The 25930-nt window shown below is 37.8% G+C and overlaps 1 protein-coding gene across 3 annotated transcripts; it reads left to right on the forward strand.

Annotated features, from left to right (window-relative positions):
- The first annotated feature begins 455 nt into the window (after positions 1–455).
- Positions 456–24781, forward strand: LOC127427646 (tRNA modification GTPase GTPBP3, mitochondrial-like). Of its 3 annotated transcripts, XM_051675340.1 has the most exons (9): positions 456–672; positions 763–1013; positions 2484–2570; positions 2902–3104; positions 10442–10514; positions 13633–13776; positions 20876–21041; positions 21605–21904; positions 22794–24776. In XM_051675340.1, exons 1-9 carry the CDS (start codon positions 620–622, stop codon positions 23023–23025), a joined length of 1509 nt encoding a protein of 502 aa, XP_051531300.1. In that variant the 5' UTR covers positions 456–619; the 3' UTR covers positions 23026–24776. The 3 variants fall into 3 exon arrangements, with proteins under 3 accessions (XP_051531300.1, XP_051531299.1, XP_051531301.1); XM_051675339.1 differs by having other exon boundaries at positions 456–1013; XM_051675341.1 differs by lacking the exon at positions 13633–13776 and having other exon boundaries at positions 456–1013; positions 22794–24781.
- Positions 24782–25930: the final 1149 nt, after the last annotated feature.

A 25930-nucleotide genomic window follows, 5' to 3' on the forward strand; every position in this document is an offset into this window, starting at 1 on the left:
CAGTAAGACATTACAAAATAAATATAAAAATGAACAGATTTTATAGCATTTTTTTTACACGTTTATTTTAATATACAATACATTCAAATAAATATTTGAGATGTTTTAGATAATACGTTTTTTTTTTTAAAGCACTTTCATGTATAAATATACATACTTCTTATTATTTCTGGTAAATTGAGTTAATACTCAGTTTAAATCAACTCAATTTACTCAATTTAATACTCTCTGTCAGACCAAAAGTGTTACTATATAAAAAATTAAAAACACGGAATCACACAAATTGCATTTTGAACATTTGCCTAATGTTGTTAGTGTCCTTCCGGAACAATTTTAGGGCGCACAGGGGGGAGGGACTTTTACGTGAGTGACAGTACAGATGGCGAATAATACACCTCGGTGCTCGCAAATGTCAGGACGCGGACCAATTAAATTCAACAACAAAACCGCAGGAAAACAGCCATGTCCAAACTCACGTGGAAGCGACTTGGATGAATATAAAAAACTGGACCGTTTTTATTCCGCATGACAACGGTGTTTTAGCCATTTGACAATGATAAAGTCGGGCCATTGATACCTGCAATGATAACCTGTGGGTGACGTCACAGAGTTCAGTAATATGCACTTCATTAGATGTTGGAGGAGAAGTGCCCCTTTCATAACTGCTATAAGGTCTCTTGCGTTTGCCCATTTTCACGTACTTTCTCGTAAGACTGTCTCTTTTTATAAGTGTTCAAAAAGTGCGGTTGATCTCTTTGGCAGATCTCTTCCCGTAAAAAGGTTGTTGTGTTCTATCGGGTCGGAGGAGGACACTATCTTTGCCCTGTCGTCGGGTCAGGGCAGGTGTGGGGTGGCGGTTATTCGGGTCAGTGGTCCGGCATCAGCGCTCGCTGTCCGCTGTCTGACCTCTTCGGCCCGGGGACTCCCCGCAGCCCGCACCGCCACACTTCGCAACATTAAACACCCCCAGACTCAAGAGCTGCTGGACCGCGGACTTGTCCTGTGGTTTCCAGGTTTGAAGTCTTTATTTTTAAGAGAGTGGGGTTGGATATGTCGTCCCCATAATTTAAGAAACTGCATGTTTTTGTCACGTGTCCAATGATCATATAGTTCGAAATGGCCCACTAAAAACATTGAACAAAACAGATGTTTTTTATATTGGCAAGGCAAGCACATTTATACAGATCTAAAAACGTATAACATGCAAGTTGGTGAATTTGCCCGTGTATAAAAACCATGTAAATTTTCTGGCCAAAGAATAACAATGAATTATTAAATGAAGCATTTTCCTGTAATGGTATCTGTGGGGTAAAATGTGTCTGTGACTCAGCCAATAGTACTAATGAGCTTTCCAAATGCATTAAATACTATTACATTACTTTCATATTTAGGGATCTTAAACATTTCTAAAAATGTTCTTATTGATTAAGGCACAAAACAAGGGACAGTAACACTTAAGTCTACCAGTAGCAATGTACATCGTTATACTTAAATATCAATCCAACTTGGATTAATTGATTTTCATGTATATTCTGAAAGAATTTTTTTTTTTTATTATTGATTATTATAAAGGGCTTCCAAAGCAAAAGCAAGATCTTTTAGAATTCTAAGTTCCTTATAGGACTGTTATTATTATTAATAGGATAAAATGTCTATCTAGAGCAGGGGTGGGGAATCTTTTTCCTATTAAGGGCCATTCGAGTATTAAAAAAATTATTTGTGGGCCATACAATTGCTTACAATTTCTGATTGTAGTTTGAAATTAACATACACATTTTGTTATGTGCTCACGCTTCAAAAATAAAAAATAAAAAAGGTCTGTCTATTATAGGCAAGGTAAGTTTTTTTTATATAGTACATTTCATACACAATGGTAATTCAAAGTGCTTTACATAGAAATAATAAAGAAAATAAAAAGTACATAAAAGTCAATTTAAAAATTAAGGACAAGAAATTCAAGTAAAAATAAAAAGAATTAAAAATGTATTAAAATGGAAAGAAAAAAGAATATAGAAATTAAATGCTACAGTACAATTAGTAAAGCACAGTGCTCACTTTACTGATTGTGCTGTATAATTAAATTTTATACAATATGTTATGCAATATTTAGTATTGTTGTATTTTTTTTTTTAAGTGAATCGGATCAAGGCCAGTTTTTGCTTTTCTAATTATTTCTCCAATGGCCTCCCGGGCCTTATACGGACGTGAGGCCTGACGTTCCCCATATCTGATCTGGGGCATCAATGTGAATTAGATTTTCAATTCAAAATTCATTCAGGATTTCAAAACTCCCATATCTCCCCTGTGATTTAATTTAACTGTCCAGCTGCAAAACCTTATTCCAATGTAATGTAATAAAGAATGGTTCTGTTAAAGAGTACATAATGTGTGTTCAAAGAATTAAATAAGATCCTGTCATAATGATTTCCATAGTACCTTTTATATCTGTGTTTCCTTTCATGACGTATATCTCACTCTTGCAGGTCCTGGTAGTTTCACCGGGGAGGATTGTGCAGAGTTCCACATACACGGGGGTCCTGCTGTTATTAATGGAGTCTTACAAGCACTTGGTATGTGTACGAGACATCTGCTCTATGTCCCAAATTGTTCTCAAATGTGCAACAGTTGTGTCTCTAAACCTATTATATAAAATTATAGTTAGAATAGCATCAGATGAATTTAAAATCATGTGCAATCATATTACAGCTGTTTGTTGTTCCAACATTTGACCACCAGATGACAGCATCTGATTTTGCTTGGAATTAACTAAATTTGATTTTACCCAAGATGTTCTGTCTTATGGCCTATATCTGCATGAATGTATAAATGCCACTCTAAAGAGAGCTTTTGAGTTATGATAAGAGAACTTACAGTATATGCCTCATTTTGTCTGTGTTTTAGGGAGTTTGCCAGGGCTGCGGCCTGCAGAGTCAGGTGAATTCACCCGTCGGGCGTTCTATGCAGGGAAGTTGGACCTCACTGAAGTCGAGGGTCTGGGTGACCTAATCCATGCAGAGACAGAGGCACAGAGGAGACAGGCTCTACGACAGATGGCGGGAGACCTGGGTCGTGTCTATCAAGACTGGAGTGTTCGACTTAAACGAGTAAGGAAAGCATAGGGAAAAAAAAGCATCCGTTTTAGAGAAAGTTACATGCCCTTTGACCCCCAGATCATCGCATCACTTGTACTCCAGAGGCAAAAATGACATCTCAGTGTTGTGGAAGTATTACAATGGAAATCTAAATTTTATTAACATGTTTTTCAGGAAAGGACTGAAATGAACAGGAAATTTTAGGAAAATATTGATGGTGCTACAACAGCAACATATGGTGCACATTGTTTAGAGGTGTGGGCTTTAGTTAGGAATCAGTGCTACAAATTCTAAACCTGTGGGTTTGAAGCCTTCTGGCAGAGGTGATCCCCAATTCGGAGAGTTACTGTAATCTTAATCGTGCTTGGTCGCTGTTGTGCGCAATAGCAGTACACTTTAGATTGCTTCAGGAGAAGCTCAGTTACTTTAGAGCAGTTAGTGCTCTGTACGTTGCCCTATACAAAATGTAAAATAAAAAATTATACAATCTATGGACTTTAGTGTATGTTATCCATGTCTTAGTTGTGTTTTGATATTCAGTTGTGAGACTGTAAGTATAAATGTGAGAATTGTCACAGATATCTATAATTTTATCCTTGATTTGGATTGCTTTTGGAGTCTTTAGAGACAATATTATTTGATCTCATTAAGTAATTTAAAAGTAAAATGGTAAATTTGATGTGTGTAATTCATGTGCGACTGGTGTCACCAAAATAAATAAATAATGACAAACAGCTTTCATAGACGCCAAAAACAATGTATTTATATTTGTCTTTGCATATTACGTTTTTTAAATATTTTTTTTACAGAAGTTTTATGGTTTTAACATCGTAAATGTTGCACAGGTCACCTTTAAAATTAAATGCAAAGCACCAGCTTCAATAAGATCAGTTACTGACAATTTAGACTATCACTTACTGTAAGTTATTGATCTGAAAAAGCATTTTCTTGAATAGCATAGGAAACAGTCATAAATCATTTATTCACCACTGCAGATCAGCTATTAACCTGTGATTGAAAAGATACACTGTGGTGCTAATTTTTATGTTCTTATCTGCACATTTATAATGAACCATGTAGGCCTGTCGCGATTATTAAATAATCGTCTTGATCACGGATATTTGATCTAGCGCAGTGTTAATGACATGCAGTGACACACCCAAGATGATAGAGAGAAGAAAAACAGAATCTCAAACTCTTTCTTCATGTGAAATAGTGAAGCTTCATTCTTCATGGGGTCGTGGGGTTAATCGGAGAGCCTTAAAGGGACAGTTCACCCAAAAATGAAAATTCTCTAATCATTTACTCACCCTCATGCCATCCCAGATGTGTTTGACTTTCTTTCTTCAGCAGAACACAAATTTTTTTAGAAAAATATCTTAGCTCTGTAGATCCATACAATGCAAGTGAATGGTGACCAGACCTTTTGTAGCTCCAAAAATCACATAAAGGAAACATAAAAGTAATCCATAAGACTCCAGTGGGTAAGTCCATATCTTCAGAAGCAATATTATAGGTGTGGGTTTAAAACAGAACAATATTTAAGTCCTTTTTACTCATAAATCTCCACTTTCACTTTCAGATGTGAAGGTGAACTAAACAGGTACCACATGTGACTTTCAGATGAAAAGGTGAAAGTGAGATTTAGAGTAAAAAAAGGACTTAAATTTTTTAACTTTTTCTCAACCATAAATTTTATTTAGCTTCTGAAGATATGGATTTAACCACTGGAGTCTTATGGATTACTTCTGTGTTTCCTTTACGTGAATTTTGGAGCTACAAATCACCGTTCACTTGCATTGTATGGACCTACAGAGCCGAGATATTTTTCTAAAAATCTTTGTTTGTGTTCTACAGAAGAAAGGGTGAGTAAATTATGAGAGAATTTTCATTTTTGAGTGAACTATCCCTTTAAAGTAACGTGTGAAAGTGAAGAACTTTGGACAGAAATATTTTACAATTGTATACTTTTATATTATACTGTATAATATAGTAGCTATTCAGGTTGGCTGGGTTCCAACTACAACAGTGTAAATGCAAAATGGACCAAGACTAGAGTTGACTAAAACAGACAATTAGTCATAATTGCAGTTATTTGTTTGACAATTAATTGTCAGCCAAATTTCAAAATCATGTCAGCCCTAGTACCATGCAATTAAAACTTGATTAGATTAATAGTGCAGTATGTGTTTAAGCTCTGATCTTGAGCTTTGTAGGAAAAGGAGGAGGATACTTTAGAAAGTTTAGAGGCATAAGGTCTGTGGCCACACTGAATTACATAGGAAAGCCAGGAGTAAGTGTGTGAGTAATTGGTTAAACAGGCTCTTAGGAAACACCTATGTGGTGATAGGAAGAGTCTGCTTTCTTTCTGCTGTGAGTAACAGACTGAATTGGGTGTTAACATGATTTACATGGCAAAAGAAACACTTGTTTCCAAGTGTGTTTATAAGAGAGGTTTATCTTTTTATTAAGGTCTTTTATATAATTCCAAAATTCACTGCTCGATTGGCCAGTGTTGCTGTCTGTGAGTCCCAGCTTGTGTCCCAGCTATTGTTTATGTGTGAGAGCGTGCTGATTTCTCGAGTCATTGAGGAGCAGGGTGCAGGAGACAGGATATCCTGAGTAGGGTGTGTGCCAAGCTGTCAGAGTCCTGAGGAGCTGAGGTGGAGGGGAGGGTTATGTGATCCAAGATGATGAGGGCTAATGGTTTGTGTAAAGACTCCTGAAAAGATGATTTCTTAGAAAACTGTTTTAGAGGGTGTTTTGATTTAAAATGGGAAACACCTCCTTAATTGTAAGGATGTTCATTATACTGTATATTTTTATTACATGGCTTTCAGGAATATTTGATTTAATGGTGATACAAGACCTCTCCGTTTGGCTTAACTCTGCCTGGGTTAATTTTGTGATAATGACCTGATCTGAAAATGTGTGTGTGTGTGTGTGTGTGTGTGTGTGTGTGTGTGTGTATATATATATATATATATACACTATATTGCCAAAAGTATTCGCTCACCCATCCAAATAATTGAATTCAGGTGTTCCAATCACTTCCATGGCCACAGGTGTATAAAATGAAGCACCTAGGCATGCAGACTGCTTCTACAAACATTTGTGAAAGAATGGGCTGCTCTCAGGAGCTCAGTGAATTCCAGCATGGTACTGTGATAGGATGCCACCTGTGCAACAAGTCCAGTCGTGAAATTTCCTCGCTACTAAATATTCCACAGTCAACTGTCAGTGGTATTATAACAAAGTGGAAGCGATTGGGAATGACAGCAACTCAGCCACGAAGTGGTAGGCCACGTAAAATGACAGAGTTGGGTCAGCGGATGCTGAGGCGCATAGTGTGCAGAGGTCGCCAACTTTCTGCAGAGTCAATCGCTACAGACCTCCAAAGTTCATGTGGCCTTCAGATTAGCTCAAGAACAGTGCGTAGAGAGCTTCATGGAATGGGTTTCCATGGCCGAGCAGCTGCATCCAAGCCATAAATCACCAAGTGCAATGCAAAGCGTCGGATGCAGTGGTGTAAAGCACGCCGCCACTGGACTCTAGAGCAGTGGAGACACGTTCTCTGGAGTGACGAATCACTCTTCTCCATCTGGCAATCTGATGGACGAGTCTGGGTTTGGTGGTTGCCAGGAGAACGGTACTTGTCTGACTACATTGTGCCAGCTGTGAAGTTTGGTGGAGGGGGGATTATGGTGTGGGGTTGTTTTTCAGGAGCTGGGCTTGGCCCCTTAGTTCCAGTGAAAGGAACTCTGAATGCTTCAGCATACCAAGAGATTTTGGACAATTCCATGCTCCCAACTTTGTGGGAACAGTTTGGGGATGGCCCCTTCCTGTTCCAACATGACTGCGCACCAGTGCACAAAGCAAGGTCCATGAAGACATGGATGAGCGAGTTTGGTGTGGAAGAACTTGACTGGCCTGCACAGAGTCCTGACCTCAACCCGATAGAGCACCTTTGGGATGAATTAGAGCGAAGACTGCAAGCCAGGCCTTCTCGTCCAACATCAGTGTCTGACCTCACAAATGCGCTTCTGGAAGAATGGTCAAAAATTCCCATAAACACACTCCTAAACCTTGTGGAAAGCCTTCCCAGAAGAGCTGAAGCTGTTATAGCTGCAAAGGGTGGGCCGACGTCATATTAAACCCTATGGATTAAGAATGGGATGTCACTTAAGTTCATATGCGTCTAAAGGCAGATGAGCGAATACTTTTGGCAATATAGTGTATATATATATATATATATATATATGGCGGCCAAAAGTTCGGAATAATGTACAGATTTAGCTGTTTTGGAAGGAAATTAAAAGTGAATACTTCACCAAAGTGGCATTCAACTGATCACAAAGTATAGTCAGGACATTACTGATGTAAAAAACACCACCATCACTATTTGAAAAAAGTAATTTTTGATCAAATCTCGACAGGTCCCATTTCTTTCAGCCATCACTCCAACACCTTATGCTTGAGTAATCATGATAAATTGCTCATTTGGTACTAGAAAATCACCTGCCATTATATCAATCACCGTTGAAAGCTATTTGGCTCGTTAAATGAAGCTTATCGTTGTCTTTGTGTTTGTTTTTGAGTTGCCACAGTGTGCAAAAGTCTTGCATGTCTTAAGGTCAATATTAGGTCAAAAATGGCAAAGAAGGAAAAGCTTTCTCCAGAAACTCCTCAGTCAATCATTGATTTGAGTAATGAAGGCTATACAATGCTTGAAATTGCCAAAAAACTGAAGATTTCATACAAAGGTGTACACTACGGTCTTCAAAGACAAAGGACAACTGGCTCTAACAAGGACAGAAAGAGATGTGGAAGGCCAGATGTACAACTAAACAAGAGGATAAGTACATCAGAGTTTCTAGTTTGAGAAATAGACACCTCACATGTCCTCAGCTGACAGCTTCATTGAATTCTACCTGCTCAACACCAGTTTCATGTACAACAGTAAAGAGAAGACTCAGGGGTGCAGGCCCTATGGGAAGAATTACAAAGAAAAAGCCACTTTTGAAACAGAAAAACAAAAAGAAAAGGTTAGAGTGGGCAAAGAAACACAGACATTGGACAACAGATAATTGGAAAAGAGTGTTATGGATCTTAACCCCATTAAGCTTTTGTGGGATCAGCTAGACTGTAAGGTGCATGAGAAGTGCCCGACAAGACAGCCACATCTATGGCAAGTGCTACAGGAAGTGTGGGGTGAAATGTCACCTGAGTATCTGGACAAACTGACAGCTAGAATGCCAAGGATCTGCAAAGCTGTTATTGCTGCACGTGGAGGATTTTTTTAAGTAGTTTAAGAAGTTCTGAATTTTTTTTTCTAATTGTAATTTTTCACATTATTAATGTCCTGACTATACATTGTGATCAGTTGAATGCCACTTTGGTGAATAAAGGTACCAATTTCTTTCCATAAGAGCAAAATCTGTACATTATTCCAAACTTTTGGCCACTAGTATGTGTATATATACAGTGGTGTGAAAGTGTTTGCCCCCTTCCTGATTTCTTATTTTTTTGCATGTTTGTCACACTTAAATGTTTCAGATCATCAAACAAGTTTAAATATTAGTCAAAGATAACACAAGTAAACACAAAATGCAGTTTTTAAATGAAGGTTGTTATTATTAAGGGAAAACAAAATCCAAACCTACATGGCCCTGTGTAAAAAAGTGATTGCCCCCTAAACCTAATAACTGGTTGGGCCACCCTTAGCAGCAACAACTGCAATCAAGCATTTGCGATAACTTGCAATGAGTCTTTTACAGCGTTGTGGAGGAATTTTGGCCCACTCATCTTTGCAGAATTGTTGTAATTCAGCCACATTGGAGGGTTTTCGAGCATGAACTGCCTTTTTAAGGTCATGCCACAGCATCTCAATAGGATTCAGGTCAGGACTTTGACTAGGCCACTCCAAAGTCTTCATTTTTTTTTTTCTTCAGCCATTCAGAGGTGGACTTGCTGGTGTGTTTTGGATCATTGTCCTGCTGCAGAACCCAAGTTCGCTTCAGCTTGAGGTCACGAACAGATGGCCGGACATTCTCCTTCAGGATTTTTTGGTAGACAGCAGAATTCATGGTTCCATTCATCACAGCAAGTCTTCCAGGTCCTGAAGCAGCAAAACAGCCCCAGACCATCACACTACCACCACCATATTTTACTGTTGGTATGATGTTCTTTTTCTGAAATGCGGTGTTACTTTTACGCCAGATGTAATGGGACACACACCTTCCAAAAAGTTCAACTTTTGTCTCGTCAGTCCACAGAGTATTTTCCCAAAAGTCTTGGGGATCATAAGATGTTTTCTGACAAAAATGAGACGAGCCTTAATGTTCTTTTTGCTCAGCAGTGGTTTTCGTCTTGGAACTCTGCCATGCAGGCCATTTTTGCCCAGTCTCTTTCTTATGGTGGAGTCATGAACACTGACCTTAACTGAGGCAAGTGAGGCCTGCAGTTCTTTGGATGTTGTTGTGGGGTCTTTTGTGACCTCTTGGATGAGTCGCCGCTGCGCTCTTGGGGTAATTTTGGTCGGCCGGCCACTCCTGGGAAGGTTCACCACTGTTCCATGTTTTCACCATTTGTGGATAATGGCTCTCACTGTGGTTCTCTGGAGTCCCAATGCTTTAGAAATGGCTTTATAACCTTTTCCAGACTGATAGATCTCAATTACTTTCTTTCTCATTTGTTCATGAATTTCTTTGGATCTCGGCATGATGTCTAGCTTTTGAAGATCTTTTGGTCTACTTCACTTTGTCAGGCAGGTCCTATTTAAGTGATTTCTTGATTGAGAACAGGTGTGGCAGTAATCAGGCCTGGGTGTGGCTAGAGAAATTGAACTCAGGTGTGATAAACAACAGTTAAGTTATGTTTTAACAGGTGGGGCAAACACTTTTTCACACAGGGCCATGTAGGTTTGGATTTTGTTTTCCCTTAATAATAACAACCTTCATTTAAAAACTGCATTTTGTGTTTACTTGTGTTATCTTTGACTAATATTTAAACTTGTTTGATCTGAAACATTTAAGTGTGACAAACATGCAAAAAAATAAGAAATCAGGAAGGGGGCAAACACTTTTTCACACCACTGTGTGTGTGTGTGTGTGTATATATATATATATATATATATATATATATATATATATATATATATATATATATATATATATATATATATATATATATATAACTGCAGGAAACATAATTAATTCAGTGTTTGAAATAATTGTCATATAGTAGAGGACCTCTTTTTTCTGGAATTAAGACTTAATTTGTTGCAATAATATTTATGTTTATGTGTGTGTGTGTGTGTGTGTGTGTGTGTGTGTGTGTTTTCATTATAGTGCTTGGCGCATGTAGAGGCATTTATTGACTTTAGTGAAGATGAACTCATAGAGGATGGAATCTTAAATGACGGTACGTGTCTTACTTGATGAATACTGATTTATTCCCTGGAAGGCTTTAGATGAATAGTTTATTAAAAAAATTATCATTCTTTACTCATCGTTCATCAATCATTATTTACTCACCCTTATGCCTCTTAAACTTCCTTCTTCTGTGGAACACAAACAAAGATATTTTGATAGATGAATCGATGTGTTTATATTCGTACAATGCAAGTCAATGGGGTCCAAAACTTACTAACTCTAAAAAGGTCACGAGAGCAGCATAAAAGTAATCTATATGACTTGTATTGCTTCAGAAGACGTAGATTAAACCACTCGAGTTGTCTGGAGTACATTTGTGCTGCCTTTTATGTCCTTTTTGGAGCTCGAAATTCTTGGATCCCATTGACTTACATTGTATTGAAATAAACACAATACGCATCATTCAGAATATCTTCCACACAAGAAAGTCATATAAGTTCGAGATGGCATAAGGTTGAGGAACTGATAAGGATGACAATAGCTTTATACATCTTCCATTCACACTTTATATTAGGTGGCCTTAACTATTATGTACTAACATTAAATACATACAAGACTATGTATTTATTGTGTAACTACATGTTGCTCTGCATAATTTCCACATTTGTAAACATAAGCCTAACCCTTCCCTACCGTACCCTACCTACCCTAACCTACACTACACTACCTACCCTAACCATAACCATAACCCCATACCCTATCGGGGCTAAAGGGAAACAGATTCCGACAGGGAACACAATTCGAGTGAGAGATGTGGCAAAAAGTGCTGTTTAACCATGGAGCATTCGCTGAACTCAGCGGACAACATTTTTAAAATGCACTATAAACCTATTTATCAACACAGTCTTTTACGATAAAGGCTTTTATGACTCAACATAAATTACTGTTCCGAAATACTCTCTCATTGACTTAAAAAAGACGTCTTGATGCAAGTTAACCACGCAGTAACAGGCACGCAATACTTCCCTCGTGTAAACTAGATTTAATGATGGTTTAGTATACAATAAAGTTCAATTACCCAGAATACCCACTCTCGGTAAACAGCTGATTATTTATATCCATCATTCCAGGAAAAAGTCTATGTAGTAATCCAGAAAGCACTTTATTTTCTGTGTAGTCACACAGTACAGATGTGTTAAACTCATATCGTGTCTCCCCATGAAATCACACACATGTGAAACGGGTGATTCTTTTTGGATACTTTGTTTGTTATAGTTTTTTCTGTAAGGGAATTATAAAATTAACGCAATCCTCTCAGTAGCAGGCCAGCAGCTAGTTTGTTTACTATTGGTGCTGTGGAGCTCCTCTTCTTTCACAGTGCAGGTTTTTGACCAATCACAGGCTGCAGCACTTCCCACAGTCCCACAGTTCCAATCCACAGTTTTCCTGAGCAACAACTGAGTGGCGCCATGATGATTCTAGTTGCCTGTTTTCTGTTTCTGGTCTCTAGATGCACTTTAAAAACGAGCGATCCTGACGGAGAGCAACAACCATTTAAGTTTTTTATTTGAGTAAAAATTCCTTTGTGCTGTTGTTGGTTGTCATTACAACTCAGAGTAGTTAATAATTTCAACGTAACTAACCTCGGACCATCGCTTCATGACATCTACACACTCAGGTGAGGCACTGTCATTAAAAAACTGTCATCTTGACTCTGTAAAGTATCGGCACTATACAGCCACATGTTCTTTTGACCATTTTTACAAATGTAATTACCTTTAACATTACCACTAAGAATATATGCCGATGCGAGTGATAACACAATGGAGACCGGAAATTGAAACGGTCGAATCGTGGAACACTTCCGCATTCAGATAAAGATGGATAAGCCCCAGAGTTGGAGCTAAAAATGTCCCCTAAAATGGCTTCAAGTTACTACAGTTCCTTAGGTACGAAAGCGATGAAAAGCACTACTCCCAGGGAAAAGTACCTAAAACGGGCTTAAGTACCTCCAGTGGGAAAGGCCCTATGGTCGTAATGCCACAAAGCGGGCATGAGTCTTATTTCTTTAAAACATTCCTCAAAAGCTTGCATGCATGCAGGAATACTTTGCTATAAGTGCTGTTTAAATTTGGTTATTTAATGCCCATGCCATCATTTGTCCCCTCTGACCTGATGTTTTGTTGTTGGTTATTTACATTAGAGTGTGTTTCTCAGGAGAATTGAGTGACTGTACGTTAAGGAACAGGTTTGTCAAAGAACATCTCCTTCCTCTGAGAGTTTCAGACGGCATGTAAAGCCACGAAAATAGGTCATTCAAAATAGTGCATCCCCTCCACTAACACACTAGTGTGCAACAGCTCAGTACTTTTAAAGAACAGTGCACTCCAAATTGAAAATTTGCCATTATTTACTCATTTTTATTCTTTTATAAAACACAAAAGGAGATATCATTAAAAATGTGAAGGCTGTTCTTTTCCTTAAAATGAAGATGGATGGTGACTGGGCTATCGAGCTCTAAAATGATCGTTAAAAGTAGTTCATATGACTTGTCCACTATATTGCAATTCTTCCAATGCAGAATGAGAGCTCTGTGTGAGGAACAGACAGAAGTTTCATTAAGTCATTAAAAAGTTGTTCATGGGGGCCTGGGTAGCTCAGCAAGTAAAGACGCTGACTACCACACCTGGAGTTCGCGAGTTCGAATCCAAGGGCATGCTGAGTGACTCCAGCCAGGTCTCCTAAGCAACCAAAATGGCCCGGTTGATAGCGAGGGTAGAGTCACATGGGATAGCCTCCTCGTGGTCGCTATAATGTGGTTCGTTCTCAGTGGGGTGCGTGGTGAGTTGTGCGTAAAGCCTCCACACAATATGTCTCTGCAACAACGTGTTCCACAAGCCACGTGATAAGATGTGCGGGTTGACGGTCTCAGACGCGGAGGCAACTGAGATTCGTCCTCCGCCGCCCAGACTGAGGCGAGTCACTATGCCAACACAAGGACTTAGAGTGCATTGGGAATTGGGCATTCCAAGTTGGGGAGAGAAAATCTGAAAAAAAAAAATAAATACATTTGTTCATTTTGAACTTGGCAGCCCCAAGTCCCCATCCACATTGGTAATGTTCTTCAGTCATAAGGCATTGAGTTTTGTGTTTTCTGCCTGGTTCAGTGGACACAGCGGTTCGGCAGCTGCAGACAGAGATGGAAAACCACCTCTTGGATCAACGCAGAGGAGAACGCCTGCGCAGCGGTGTTCAAATGGTCATTGCCGGAAGCACCAATGCGGGCAAGAGCAGCTTGCTCAACATGCTCAGTAAGATCTAACTTACCTGACTTGTGTGGAGCCTTGAATGATGTACTGTATGACATGCATGTGATGTTTAAGCATGCTTTCTAGAGTACTGTAATCACTATTGGCCATTTTTTTAAATTGTAGTTTATCAGTTCACTGCAGAAGTTTCAGAAAAATCTTATAATTGTATCCTTGTTTTTCAATTAAAGGTGCACTCAGTAACTTTTTGCTCATGTCATCTTGGACTTGGACTGTGACACCTAGTGGTGTGGATGCAGCATTGTTCAAAATCAATAGTTTTCAGTGACAGATGCCATTGTAGAAATTCACTATTCACAATTAGACATGATTCATTTAATCCAAGAGTGAAAGTGTCCAATATCAAGATGGTTACTGAGATTAAGCGAGTAGTATTCAGCTGGTCATGTGATTCTTAAATGGCAGCCGCCATGAGGGCGCCCATGCCCCATGTAGAATAAAACGGCTTTTATAAGGTTACTGATATGATTAGTCCTCATCTCATGTGAGTGGTCATGATTTTATACATAGGTTTCAAAAGTACAATTAATTTCTTTAGGAGTATAACTTTTTATTGGGGAAAAAATTACTAAATGCACCTTTATAATATCTAAACATCCTCAAATCAAGATAAAGTTGAGAACATTTAGTTGAGAAGGAAAATTGTGGAAGATAATAAGAATAGATGATTTTATTTAATTTTTAAATTTTTTTATTTTGTGGAAAACAAGACAAAAAAAATAAATTAATATCAGGGTTTACATTTACAAGCATCAGCAGACGCTTTTATCCAAAACCACTTGCAGAGCATTCAATGTATATATTTTTCAGTATGTGTGTTCCCTGAGAAACAAATTCACAACTCTCATTACTAGTGCTATGCTCTACCAGTTTAGCTACAGGAACTACAAGCCAAACTCCTTTAATAGTTTCATACCTCTATACTTAATTTTTGTATACTTTAACCTATAACAAGCATGATTTTCTGATGTTTGTTCATACTTCTCTCCATTCTGGTGCACACACACATTAATAAATTAGATTTATTCAGTTGGATATGGTTAAGTTACTCAGAGGTTAGGGGGGACCATGTACCAGATAATTGTATTTTTTTTACATAAAATAGATTAATAGGTTTTTGGGGCAAAGTGTGTCATTGTTAGGAGGTTAATGTTTGTGATAAATACCTCTGTTAACATGCACACTCATAAAATGAGACATTTGGCCTTTAATGACGTTTATCTGTGACCTCTGACCTGTCCAGTAGCAGAGGGAGATGTGTGGAAATCACTGTACTTCCTGCCCTGAATTGCTCCACATTCATCAGGCCTGTTATTGTTTACCATCTGACTTTTAGTGCTGTGCTCTAGTGGAACATGGAACATTTTGTGGTGTCACTTCCTGTATAATGTGGATTCAAGTATGAATGAAAACTTTGGAATGGTTCACCCAAAAATGGGTCTTATTTACTCAAAGGGAGACTGGAGAGTACTGGTCGTGCTTTTCTATGAAATTATAATGAATGGGGATTGTACACAAAAGACCCATAAAAGCATCTTGAAAGTGTTCTGTTTAACTTGTGTGCTATAAAGCCTTTTAAAGTTACATAATAGCTTGAAGACTGAAATTTAAGTTGTTATTCACTAAAATCATGACATCTGCCCTACTGTAGCCCTTCTGTTCTCTTTGGAACATTAATGAGAGAAGTAGAAATATCTGTTTCATGAAATAATCGTTCTTTTGAATCAGATGTTTTCAATGAATCGTTTGATCAGGTTCACAAAACCAGTCTAAATGATTTGTTTATTAAATCAGATTGATCTGGATCTTAAGTTCTTAACTCAGTGACTCATTAATCCAGCAAAAGCATTTAAATGATTACTAGAGAAGGTTATCATTGAATAATGACTTTTTGTCTGTTTCTGATGCAATCATGTGACTTTTGAAGACTTGAAATAATAATTTTTATGTTGGCACTTTATGATGCATTCATCTTGCTTTTGCATCATTTTTTGAAGCCTAAAAGCTTCAGTCCCCATTCATTACAATTACATGGAAAAGAGCAACCAGCACAGTCTTCAGATTTTCTCCTTTGGTGTTTCACAAAGAAAAGAATGACAAACAGGTTTGGAACAACACAAGTGATGACAGAATTTTCATTTTTGGGCGAACTATTCATTTAACATGTTATGCCTTTGAAGGACTGAGCTCAACAGAAAACAGCCTAAACAATTTTAAAATGTCATTTTTATAAACTACTGAAGGAAGTTCACACAAAGAGCACTTGAATGAAACTGGCCTCTTCCTTCCAGAGCACATGTGGAAATATACTTTATACCAGACTGTACCAGAATGGCAAACAATAGAACATGTCAGTACAAAAGTGAAACGTTTCTTCAAACTTTTATCCGTTCAAAAATAAACCGCAAACCTCAGCACTGGATTATTGTGCTGATATGTGCAGTTATTTTGGCTCATCGCTGGGCAGAAGAGACCAAAAGCCAAAGGCTTGCTGTTGAAGGTTTGATGGCGAACCATTGAATTGTTAAGTATTAATGCATACCCCAAAGAGGTAATGCTTGTCCAGTGTCTGTCTTTTTTCTGGTTCTTTTGTTATGGCTCTTTGAAGTTATGTTCATTTGAAACATTATAACAATTCAGAAAGAATGTGGTGAAGTGATATTGAACTGTAATGCAGTCAACCTGAAACTACTTCATAGCCACACAGTTATAGAAAATTAACCAACCATGTATAATCAAAGTTATTAGGTTGCAGACAGATCCTAGGTAATTATCTATGATAGTTGTAAGATAATAAATATATGTTAAGATAAAACTATTGCTTTATAATTGTAAAAGAGTTTTAAAGTACGTCTAGATTAATAGCTTTGTGCTAAAGTTCATGATTCATGACACAACAAAGTGCTTCTTACAGGGTTGCAAAAGTCATGGAAAACCTGTATCAGGGAATATAATATCAGGGAAGTTAAAGGAATAGTTCACCTAAAAATGTCAGTTCTCTAGAATTACTCACCCGTATGCTGTCTCAAACTCGTATGACTTTCTGTCTTCTGAAGAACACAAATGAAGACATTTCAGTTGATGGGTGATGCGTTTATATCTATACAATGTAAGTCAATGGGCTCCAAAACGTTCAAGTTCCATAAAGGCAGCATAAAGGTAATCCATACGACTCAAGTGGTCTAATCCAAGAAAGTATTCTTAAGCAAAATAATAATTTTTGTGTTAGAAACCAAATGTTAGACATTCACCAAATGTTAACCAAAATGTAACTACTTTTATTCATTAAATCTTGACATCAACAGTCTCCTTTTGGCATGTTCATGATAGAAGCTTGATTACACTTCATTGCACTTGATGCATGCGCAGAGCACTTGTAAGGGTGAGTAAATGATGAGAGAATTCTTATTTTTGAGTGAACTATTCCTTTAAAGGTGCACTCAGTAATTTTTGTGTTTACGTTGTCTTGGACGTACACTGACACCTGGGGGCATGGATTCGGCATCATTCAAACACAATAGTTTTTCGTTACCGAATAACGATGCCATTGTAGAAATTCACTATTCATTAATTTAATCCTTGAGTGAAAGTGTCCAAATTAGAAGGTTGTTACTAAGATTAAGAGAGAAGTATTCTGCTGATCATGTGATCCTAATATGGCAGCTCCCCTGAGGGGATCCTCTCCATGTAGAATAAAAGCGCTTTAATAAGGTTACTGATACGATTGGGGTCTTCATGTTGTGTGAGTGGTCATGATTTTATACATGTTTCGGAATTACTCCTAATTTATTTTGAAAGAAATTGAGCACACCTTTTTGGAGAAATTGTGCTTTCAAGGCCTGGAAAAGACATGGAATATTTTTGGAAATTGCTATCGTGATTATGCATTTTTCTTGTTTTGTTCTCCTCTAAATATTTAATCAGCTAAATATTTCTCTGTTGTCGAGTAACACTTGCTTACGAGCCATAGTGATGTCTGATCTTTGAACAACACAACAAGTTTGTTCTTATCTACGAATTGGTCAGACATTCTCAATTTAAAAGAAAAACAATTTGCTCTAAATTTTTACGATTTTCAGAAATATTTGTGTAGTAATCACAAATGACTGGGAAGGTCAAGAAAAAGTCAAAGATCATTGGTCAAATGGTGTGGGAACCCTGTTATTGGAGTGTTACTGGAGTATTTGATGCTTACATTTCTGCAAATGTTCACTTTCCAATAGTCAGTTGTTTAAAATCCTGGTGGCAGGGTTGACTTTTTAAGATTGTCCACACTGAAAAACAATAAAAAATTAGATAAATTGTTAAAAAGAGGAGAATTGTTCCTGCAGAGTTCACTTCCTGAAAGATGATGTAGTTTCCACAGAATTCTTTGATTTATACCATAATCCTTTTTTTTTTTTTTTTTAATAAGAGGGGAGGTTTGATGGTAACAGGGTTGATACAAAATTAAGGACACATCTTGAAGTCTTATTTTAAATAATACATTGTGGATCAAATCACAATGAAATACAGACGGTGAGTAAAGACATACTACCTTTTATTTCTTGTTGTAGAATGCGTATGTCCGTATGCAGCTTTCAGTGAGTAAAGAAATTACGTTCAATAAAAACAGACTGTTGTGGCTCCACTTTCTGATGTCATTTTAGTGAAGGGAAAAGAGGCAGGAAAAACGCTTGGTGACAGAATCACCTTGGATTACAATCAGCGTTCATGATGATATGCAGCTGAGTGCGATGAAAAAATCCAGATCAACTTGACATCTTGTCAGTTCTCGTATTTTTCAGTTTTGAAGCCATTAACTCAGCAGGGAGTCCCGACTGTCAAGTGATTAACAACCTCCCGCTGAGAGACGCTAATGCACGCTTTGTCTATCTCTGTCTGACCAGCGATTATGTTAATGAAGTTCACTCCTGAACATCACTGGAAAAATCAGCTAGTGTGGCGCCGGCTTAATACAGTTAGTAGAAGTTGGAAACACAGGAATGAGTACAAACAACAAAAGGCATCCTCATGTGGAAAGAACCAGAAAGGAACATTTGTAAATAAATTAAATGGATTTAGATGGTGTTTGCTAAGGCAAGCATTACTGCTACTGTTTCTCATGTGCTGTTGCTTATCTAAACTATCAGACATATGATTTTTACCTGGCGTGCGATTAAAACTGGCAAAGAAATACCACAGACTTGCATTGAAAATCTAGAAACCATATCTAGAGATCAGAATTTATCCGAATATCATGGAGACTTGAGGGTTAGCTTTTTGACTTGAACCAGTAAGCAACCACCCAGAGCACTCTAGCAACCACATAGCAACATGCTAAGAACAACTCTGAACACCTTACATCATTTAAGCTTTAAACGTCATCCAATAATACATTTAAGTGCTGTGCCTGTAACGCTGCTGTCATGTGTTACAGTTTCTGCAGGATGTGAACTTTGTGTTGTTTTTGTGTACTTGCAATCATGTATGAGAAGAGTTTTGCCCACCCCTAAAGAGAAGTGACCATCATCATATAGTGGCCACATTCCTGTAAAACATACAAAGACATCAAGCTTATTTATGTTTCCAAAAACCTCTCACAAATCTTGTTTTTCTTGGAACTGAGCTCCATTGGTAATTACCTCTGACCTCCATCCTGAGACAATGACTTAGAACAAAATGTCTCGCAGGCCTCAGATCTCAGCCCCTACTATGAACTAGTAGTTTGAACACTCTTTGGGAAGTCAACCCACAAATGTCTTACTTGCATTTACTTGCCATATTAAACAGGATAGGACAAATTATTTTAACATCGAAAAATTACACCCTTCACTTTTTCACCTTAGGTTTTCACAACTGAATTTAAATGTGCAATTTAGTTTGACAAGAATGATAACACTTCATCTGATATTTCATAGATAAAGGATATTGGAATATCACACACATTTCTAAGGATTTTAAAGTGACTTCATCAAAGGATACTCCAGGGTCAGAAATTAATGGGGGCTTGGGGCAAAAATGCCACTAAAAAGTGACAAAAATGCTCTCAAAATTGAAAATGTAGTTGCAAAAAATGCCCCATTACATAACATTTTTTTAGGCTATTTTGAAGATGTACGCATTTAAATTTTATAACAAAATTCCATAAAATTATGTAAAAATTGTAATGTTGAAAAAAAATTTATGAATAAAACTTTAAATATTTGTTGTTTTAATTTTTCAATGTTTATTTTATTAAAGATTACTCAATTCAATTTGATGGATTTTTGTTCTGAAATAAAAATTTGTAAATCTTTTTGATTATTTATTTATATATTTTTTAAATAAATGATATCCTCTTTTTTTCTCCCAATTTGAAATGCCCAATTCCCACTACTTTGTAGGTCCTCGTGGTGGTGTGGTTACTCACCTCAATCCAGGTGGCTAAAAAAAGTCTCAGTTGCATCCGCTTCTGAAACTTCTGAGATCCGCGCATCTTATCACATGGCCCGCTGTGCATGACAACCAGCATGGGAGGCTCATGCTACACTCCGTGATCCACGCACAACTTACCACGCGCCCCATTGAGAGTTAGAACCACTAATCATGATCACGAGGAGGTTACCCCATGTGACTCTACCCTCCCTAGCAACCGGGCCAATTTGGTTGCTTAGGAGACCTGGTTGGAGTCACTCAGCATGCCCTGGATTCGAACTCTCGCATCAATACTCGCTGAGCTACCCAGGCCCCCTTAAAATTTGTAAATCTTTAAAAAAAAAAAAAAAAATTGTGTATGAATTCTCTCTAAACATCTGATATTTTTTCTAATATTTTGTTCAATACAAATTATTACCAAGTATGATTTTATGCTGATTTAAATTTATATGTGACAACCTTACTGAATTTATATTAATGCATTCATTAAATTTTAGTATTTTGAACAGAAGGGCGACAGTGTTTTTTTTTTTATGCCCTCATAAAGGTAAAAAATGCAATCAATTTCTGACCCTGGTCCACTCTATCCTGCATGAGCGGCAGTACATAAACATTTCATTATTAGCATCTCTGATATGGCTATCCTAATTTTCAGAACTAATTTGAGCATTTTCTCACTCTTTAGCTCAGCGTCCTGCTGCCATAGTCTCTCCCACAGCAGGGACCACAAGAGATGTGGTGGAAGTCCCTCTGGACATCGGGGGCTATCCCGTGCTGCTGAGCGACACCGCAGGGCTGCGGGACACCACAGACAGTGTGGAGCAGGAGGGTGTCCGGCGCGCCCGTCAGCGGTATGTATTTAGGGATGCGTGTGGGAAAATCATGGCAGAATAAACAGTGAAGCATTTTTGTGCAAACATTCCAGTGTTAAATATTACTATCCTAAAAATGACTTTTGGAGGGGAAATATCTCTCTAGATTTTTCGCCACTCATTGTGCTGTGCGAGGGGAAATGATCTGTTTATTCACAGATTTAGATCTAGGTATGAGTCGTTTTTTTTTTTTTTTTTTTTTTTTTTTTTCAGAATTGATTAATAAACATCAGAGGTTATGCAATGAACATAAGTGTGTAGTTACATAATGTTTGCAGAAAAAGAGCCATGGTGCCTTGTTCCTACAGAAATATGTACATACATTGACCTTGTCACCTTTACCTTTGTGTGTTGCAATGAATAATATTTTTCTTCCTATACTGTTAATTGGTGTGATTTACTATATAGAAATCTTAGACATTCAGGAAGTGTCCATAGCTCCTCTTTTGTTAGGGTTGTTTCAGTCAGGTCAAAAGGTCGTAAGATGCTGACCAGGCTCAGGAAACAGGTTTAAGAAATATTCTTCCGCTGTTTGCCCGCAGGGTGGAGCAGGCAGATCTGTCTCTGGTGGTCGTGGATTTGACGCAGCTTCCTTCAGACCCTCAGCTAGTGCCTGTCTTCCTCACTGGACACTTGAGGAATATCCTGGAGCACTCATGTCACAGGCAGCACTGTGTCCTTATCCTCAACAAAAGTGACCTCATCTCTGCAGAGCAAAACAGCAGCATCCGAGCATCCCTCTGGCTGGCTGATGATGTTCCTCCTGCATGTTTTTTGTCATGCCACACCAAAGATGGCCTGGATGGCCTCCTGACTGTATTACAGGACAGACTGAAGACACTGTGAGTGTAAATTGAAGCAGTTCTATACATTTTTATAAATAAAAGGTCCTGAAAAGAGAAAGTTTAATGTTATTTAGCCCCTATGTACTTTCTACTTAAAATTAATTAATTGTCCTTAAAGGGATAGTTCACCCAAAAATGAAAATTATCTTATCATTTAATCAACCTCATACCTTCCCATACGTGTACGACTTTCTTCAGCACAACACAAACAAAGATTTTTTGAAAAATATATCAGCTCTGTAGGCCTATACAATACAAGTGAATGGTGATCAGACATTAGTAGCTCCAAAAAAATCACATAAGGAAACAAAAGTAATCCAGTGTTTAAATCCATATCCTCAGCAGCATATCTTCAGAAGCAATATAATAGGTGTGGGTGAGAAATATTTAAGTCCTTTTTTACTCTAAATCTCCACTTTAACTTTCACTTTCATATGTGAAAGTGAAAAACCAGGTACAACATGTGACTTTCAGATGTCAAAATTAAAGTGAAAGTGAAGATTTAGAGTAAATAAAGGACTTTTGATCTTTTTGTTACCCACACCTATTATATTGCTTCTGAAAATATGGATTTAACCACTGGGTGAACTGTCCCTTTAATATTTCATTCTATTCTTAAGATCTATACAGCATTAAGGGTTGGATAAGACGGATAGACAGACCTGCTGTTTCAATCAGCAGCATGGGATAGCTTCCAATAGATAGAAGATACATGGATGGATGGAGCTTGACAGCACTAGGAGGAGTTACATTTAGGAATTTTGGTCTTTGGTCAAGGATTTTGGAAAATCCCTAACTCAAGTTTGTAAAATAACAGTATGTTGCTTTATTCAAGCCAACATAATTATGACACTTTCTTGAAGTCCTGCATCTCTGTCTATCCCAGTTGTGGCGACCCACTGATTGGCAGCCCGAGCCTGACTCAAACCCGGCACCGGACTCACCTGCAGAAGAGCATAGAGGCTTTACATCAGTACTATCAATACAAGGACGTGGACTTGGTGCTGGCGGCAGAGGGCCTTCGATTGGGCCTCAACAGCCTGGGGAGGATCACTGGTAGAGTTGGTGCTGAGGAAATTTTAGATGTGATTTTCAAAGACTTTTGTATTGGGAAATAGAATCATATTTTGAGTGTAAATGGAGTAAAAAAAAAAAAAAAAAAAAAGCTATGCATGTTTGTTTTATTTATTATTTTTGAGTTTTAATTATAACCTTAAAAGAAAAATTAGGGGGGCCTGGGTAGCTCAGCGAATAAAGACACTGACTACCACCCCTGGAGTCACGAGTTCGAATCCAGGGTGTGCTGACTGACTCCAGCCAGGTCTCCTAAGCAACCAAATTGGCCCGGTTGTTAGGGAGGGTAGAGTCACATTGGGTAACCTCCTCGTGGTCGCCATAGTGTGGATCTCGCTCTCAGTGGGGCGCATGGTGAGTTGTGTGTGGATGCTGCGGAGAATAGCGTGAAGCCTCCACACGCGCTCTGTCTCCGCGGGAACGCTCTCAACAAGCCATGTGATAAGATGCACGGATTGACGGTCTCAGACGCGGAGGCAACTGAGATTCATCCTCCGCCACCCAGATTGAGGCAAGTCACTACGCCACCACGAGGACTTAGTGCATTGGAAATTGGGCATTCCAAATTGGGGAGAAAAGGGGAGAAAAATCCCCCCACCCAAAAAAAAAAAAAAAGAAAAGAAAAATTAGACTGAAACATTTAAAAGTTGTCTGCTAAAGTCATGGAATTTTGTAATGGAGTTTTCCAGTCATGGACTGTGAGAAAATGACTTAAATTAGTTGCTCTTGAAGAATGTTGTTAGTGTAACATTACAAAATAACTTTGACCATGTTGCTGTCAACCTTTTAACAAAATGTAGAAATCATGGGACCAGTCGGGACTCGAGATAAGGGTTCGTTCAGGTGTAGCTAACATTGCAAAGTCATATTTTGTAATGACACTAAAAGTATTACTCTCATAAACTTACCCCAGTCACGAGTGGGTACAGGTCACAGTCTCTGCTCACTCGCGACAAGTACTCCACCATACTTAACCACTGAATTAGACCGCCCTCCAAAATCTTGCCCTCCAAAAAAAGGTCCGCAAACTCGAATGCTCAAATTGACTGACATCCAGGAACACCTCAAAGTCTTCTGATTGGCCAAACAATATAAAACGGATAGTTCTGGTCCTAGATGTTAATTGGTTAATGCAATCACAATAACCGTTTTATAAAACAATAAGGCACTCAGGCATACTGCTGCACGTTGTATCTAACAGTGCCATTTAACGTTGACTATATTAGCAATTTAGCACGACCTCTCACACCTTATTGCTTTAGCACCCCACAGTCAATTTCAGTAATATCGTTCAGCTAGAGACATTTTCTTGATTAGTATTCTATAAAAAAAATAAAAAAAAGCATAGGCAGTACTTTAAAACTATGAATGCTCTGAGTTTTTTTTATCTTTAAACTAGCTAGCTGTTAATTTTTAGTAATGTGAGCTAGCTAACTAGAATGAATAATCCAAGTTGACTAAATAAAATAGATTAGCTAACTCTGCTAGCTAACTATTGCTGCTAGTGTCATGTGTGCATAGCATGATCATAGACATTCTTTTATGAAGGATAGTCACAGTTTCAGAAATTCAGTTTTTTGCAGCTAACCCTTAAATATTACAGTAGTTGGCCACATAAAAGGTAATGTCTTAAAGAGTGGGAACCATGTTTAATTCAATTGCTCAGTAACCTTGGTCTGTCAGAATGATGTTGATGCTAAACTTTACGGTTTTATTCTGCAATGAGGTTTAAAATCTTATTGTGAACTTTCGCAAGTTGACCAGTGTAAACAGTCTAATCATAAAAGCTCACTGAAGAAATGTGTATTTATTTATTTATTTTATTGCAAGTGGGAGTTAGTGTCAAATCTCTGGTTTTCCCCCAAAACAATTACATTTCCTCCCGATGTCTCATTTCAAAGGAATGACTTCACACCAACCTTGGCAAGAGGCAACTGTATTTGTTCTTGCTGCATTAAGCTCATGATTACTGGCGGCATCCTGATGTAACTGAGCGTTCCCTGTGTTCGAATACAAGCTGTGTAGGAAGGAGGTGTTCAGAAATGCTCCCTACGGTCCTTTGTTCTCCTGTCAATCCGACATTCATTTAAATATTTATGTGTGCTCGTTGAACTCTTCACCCAATTGACGACATCAGGGTGCGAGGAGCTTTGCGCAGCGCGCTGTACCTTCTGTCTTCCTCTCATTCATGATGCTGTTGAGCTGATATTTCTGCTGATTAGTGTGGTTAAAAGGCCGCTGGCCTTTGCTTTACTGTATTAGATTGTTTATGAACAACTGCCCTGGTACATACAGATTTCTATGGAATGATAATATATATTTAATTATCAATGCATAAAGCAAAGATATTTATCCCACCTTGAAGATTTCCAGCAATGAGGGAGTTTCTGTTTTATCTAATACTAATCTTTTGTTTGTTCCCTAACACTTTATACAAACACCACTGCCAAAAATGTAATCGTTATATTGTAGAGCATGTCTTTAGAGTGAAGGTTGTATATTTTTTGTACTATATTAGCCTTTAAGTATTCATTAAGTAATTAGGCATAATTTTAATTTGTCAGTCATATTGACATATACTGCATTGCACAATATATTCCAAGGTTTGTTACTTGTTTAAAAAAAAAAACCACACATTTGCAATGTGGGAAAAGTTATATAGTACATGCAGTGGGGTCCAAACGTCTGAGACCACAAGTAAAAATGTATGTATTTGGCATTTTTCTAATTTAATAAGAAATATTAATTTACAAATTATGTTATCAGATTAAGGTTGAATTATTAACCCAGCATGGTTTGAGAACATGCTAAAGAGCACCTTGTGTGCTTCAGTGGAAATCAGACCCTTTGTACAAAGGAGTTAACATGGTCATTGTCTCAAATTTGCATAAATTTGGTTACTGACCTGCAAATATTGCAGAATCTTAATATTTTGCATCATAACCTTTT

This window comes from Myxocyprinus asiaticus, chromosome 37, assembly GCF_019703515.2.
Source record: "Myxocyprinus asiaticus isolate MX2 ecotype Aquarium Trade chromosome 37, UBuf_Myxa_2, whole genome shotgun sequence".
Lineage (NCBI taxonomy): Eukaryota > Metazoa > Chordata > Actinopteri > Cypriniformes > Catostomidae > Myxocyprinus > Myxocyprinus asiaticus.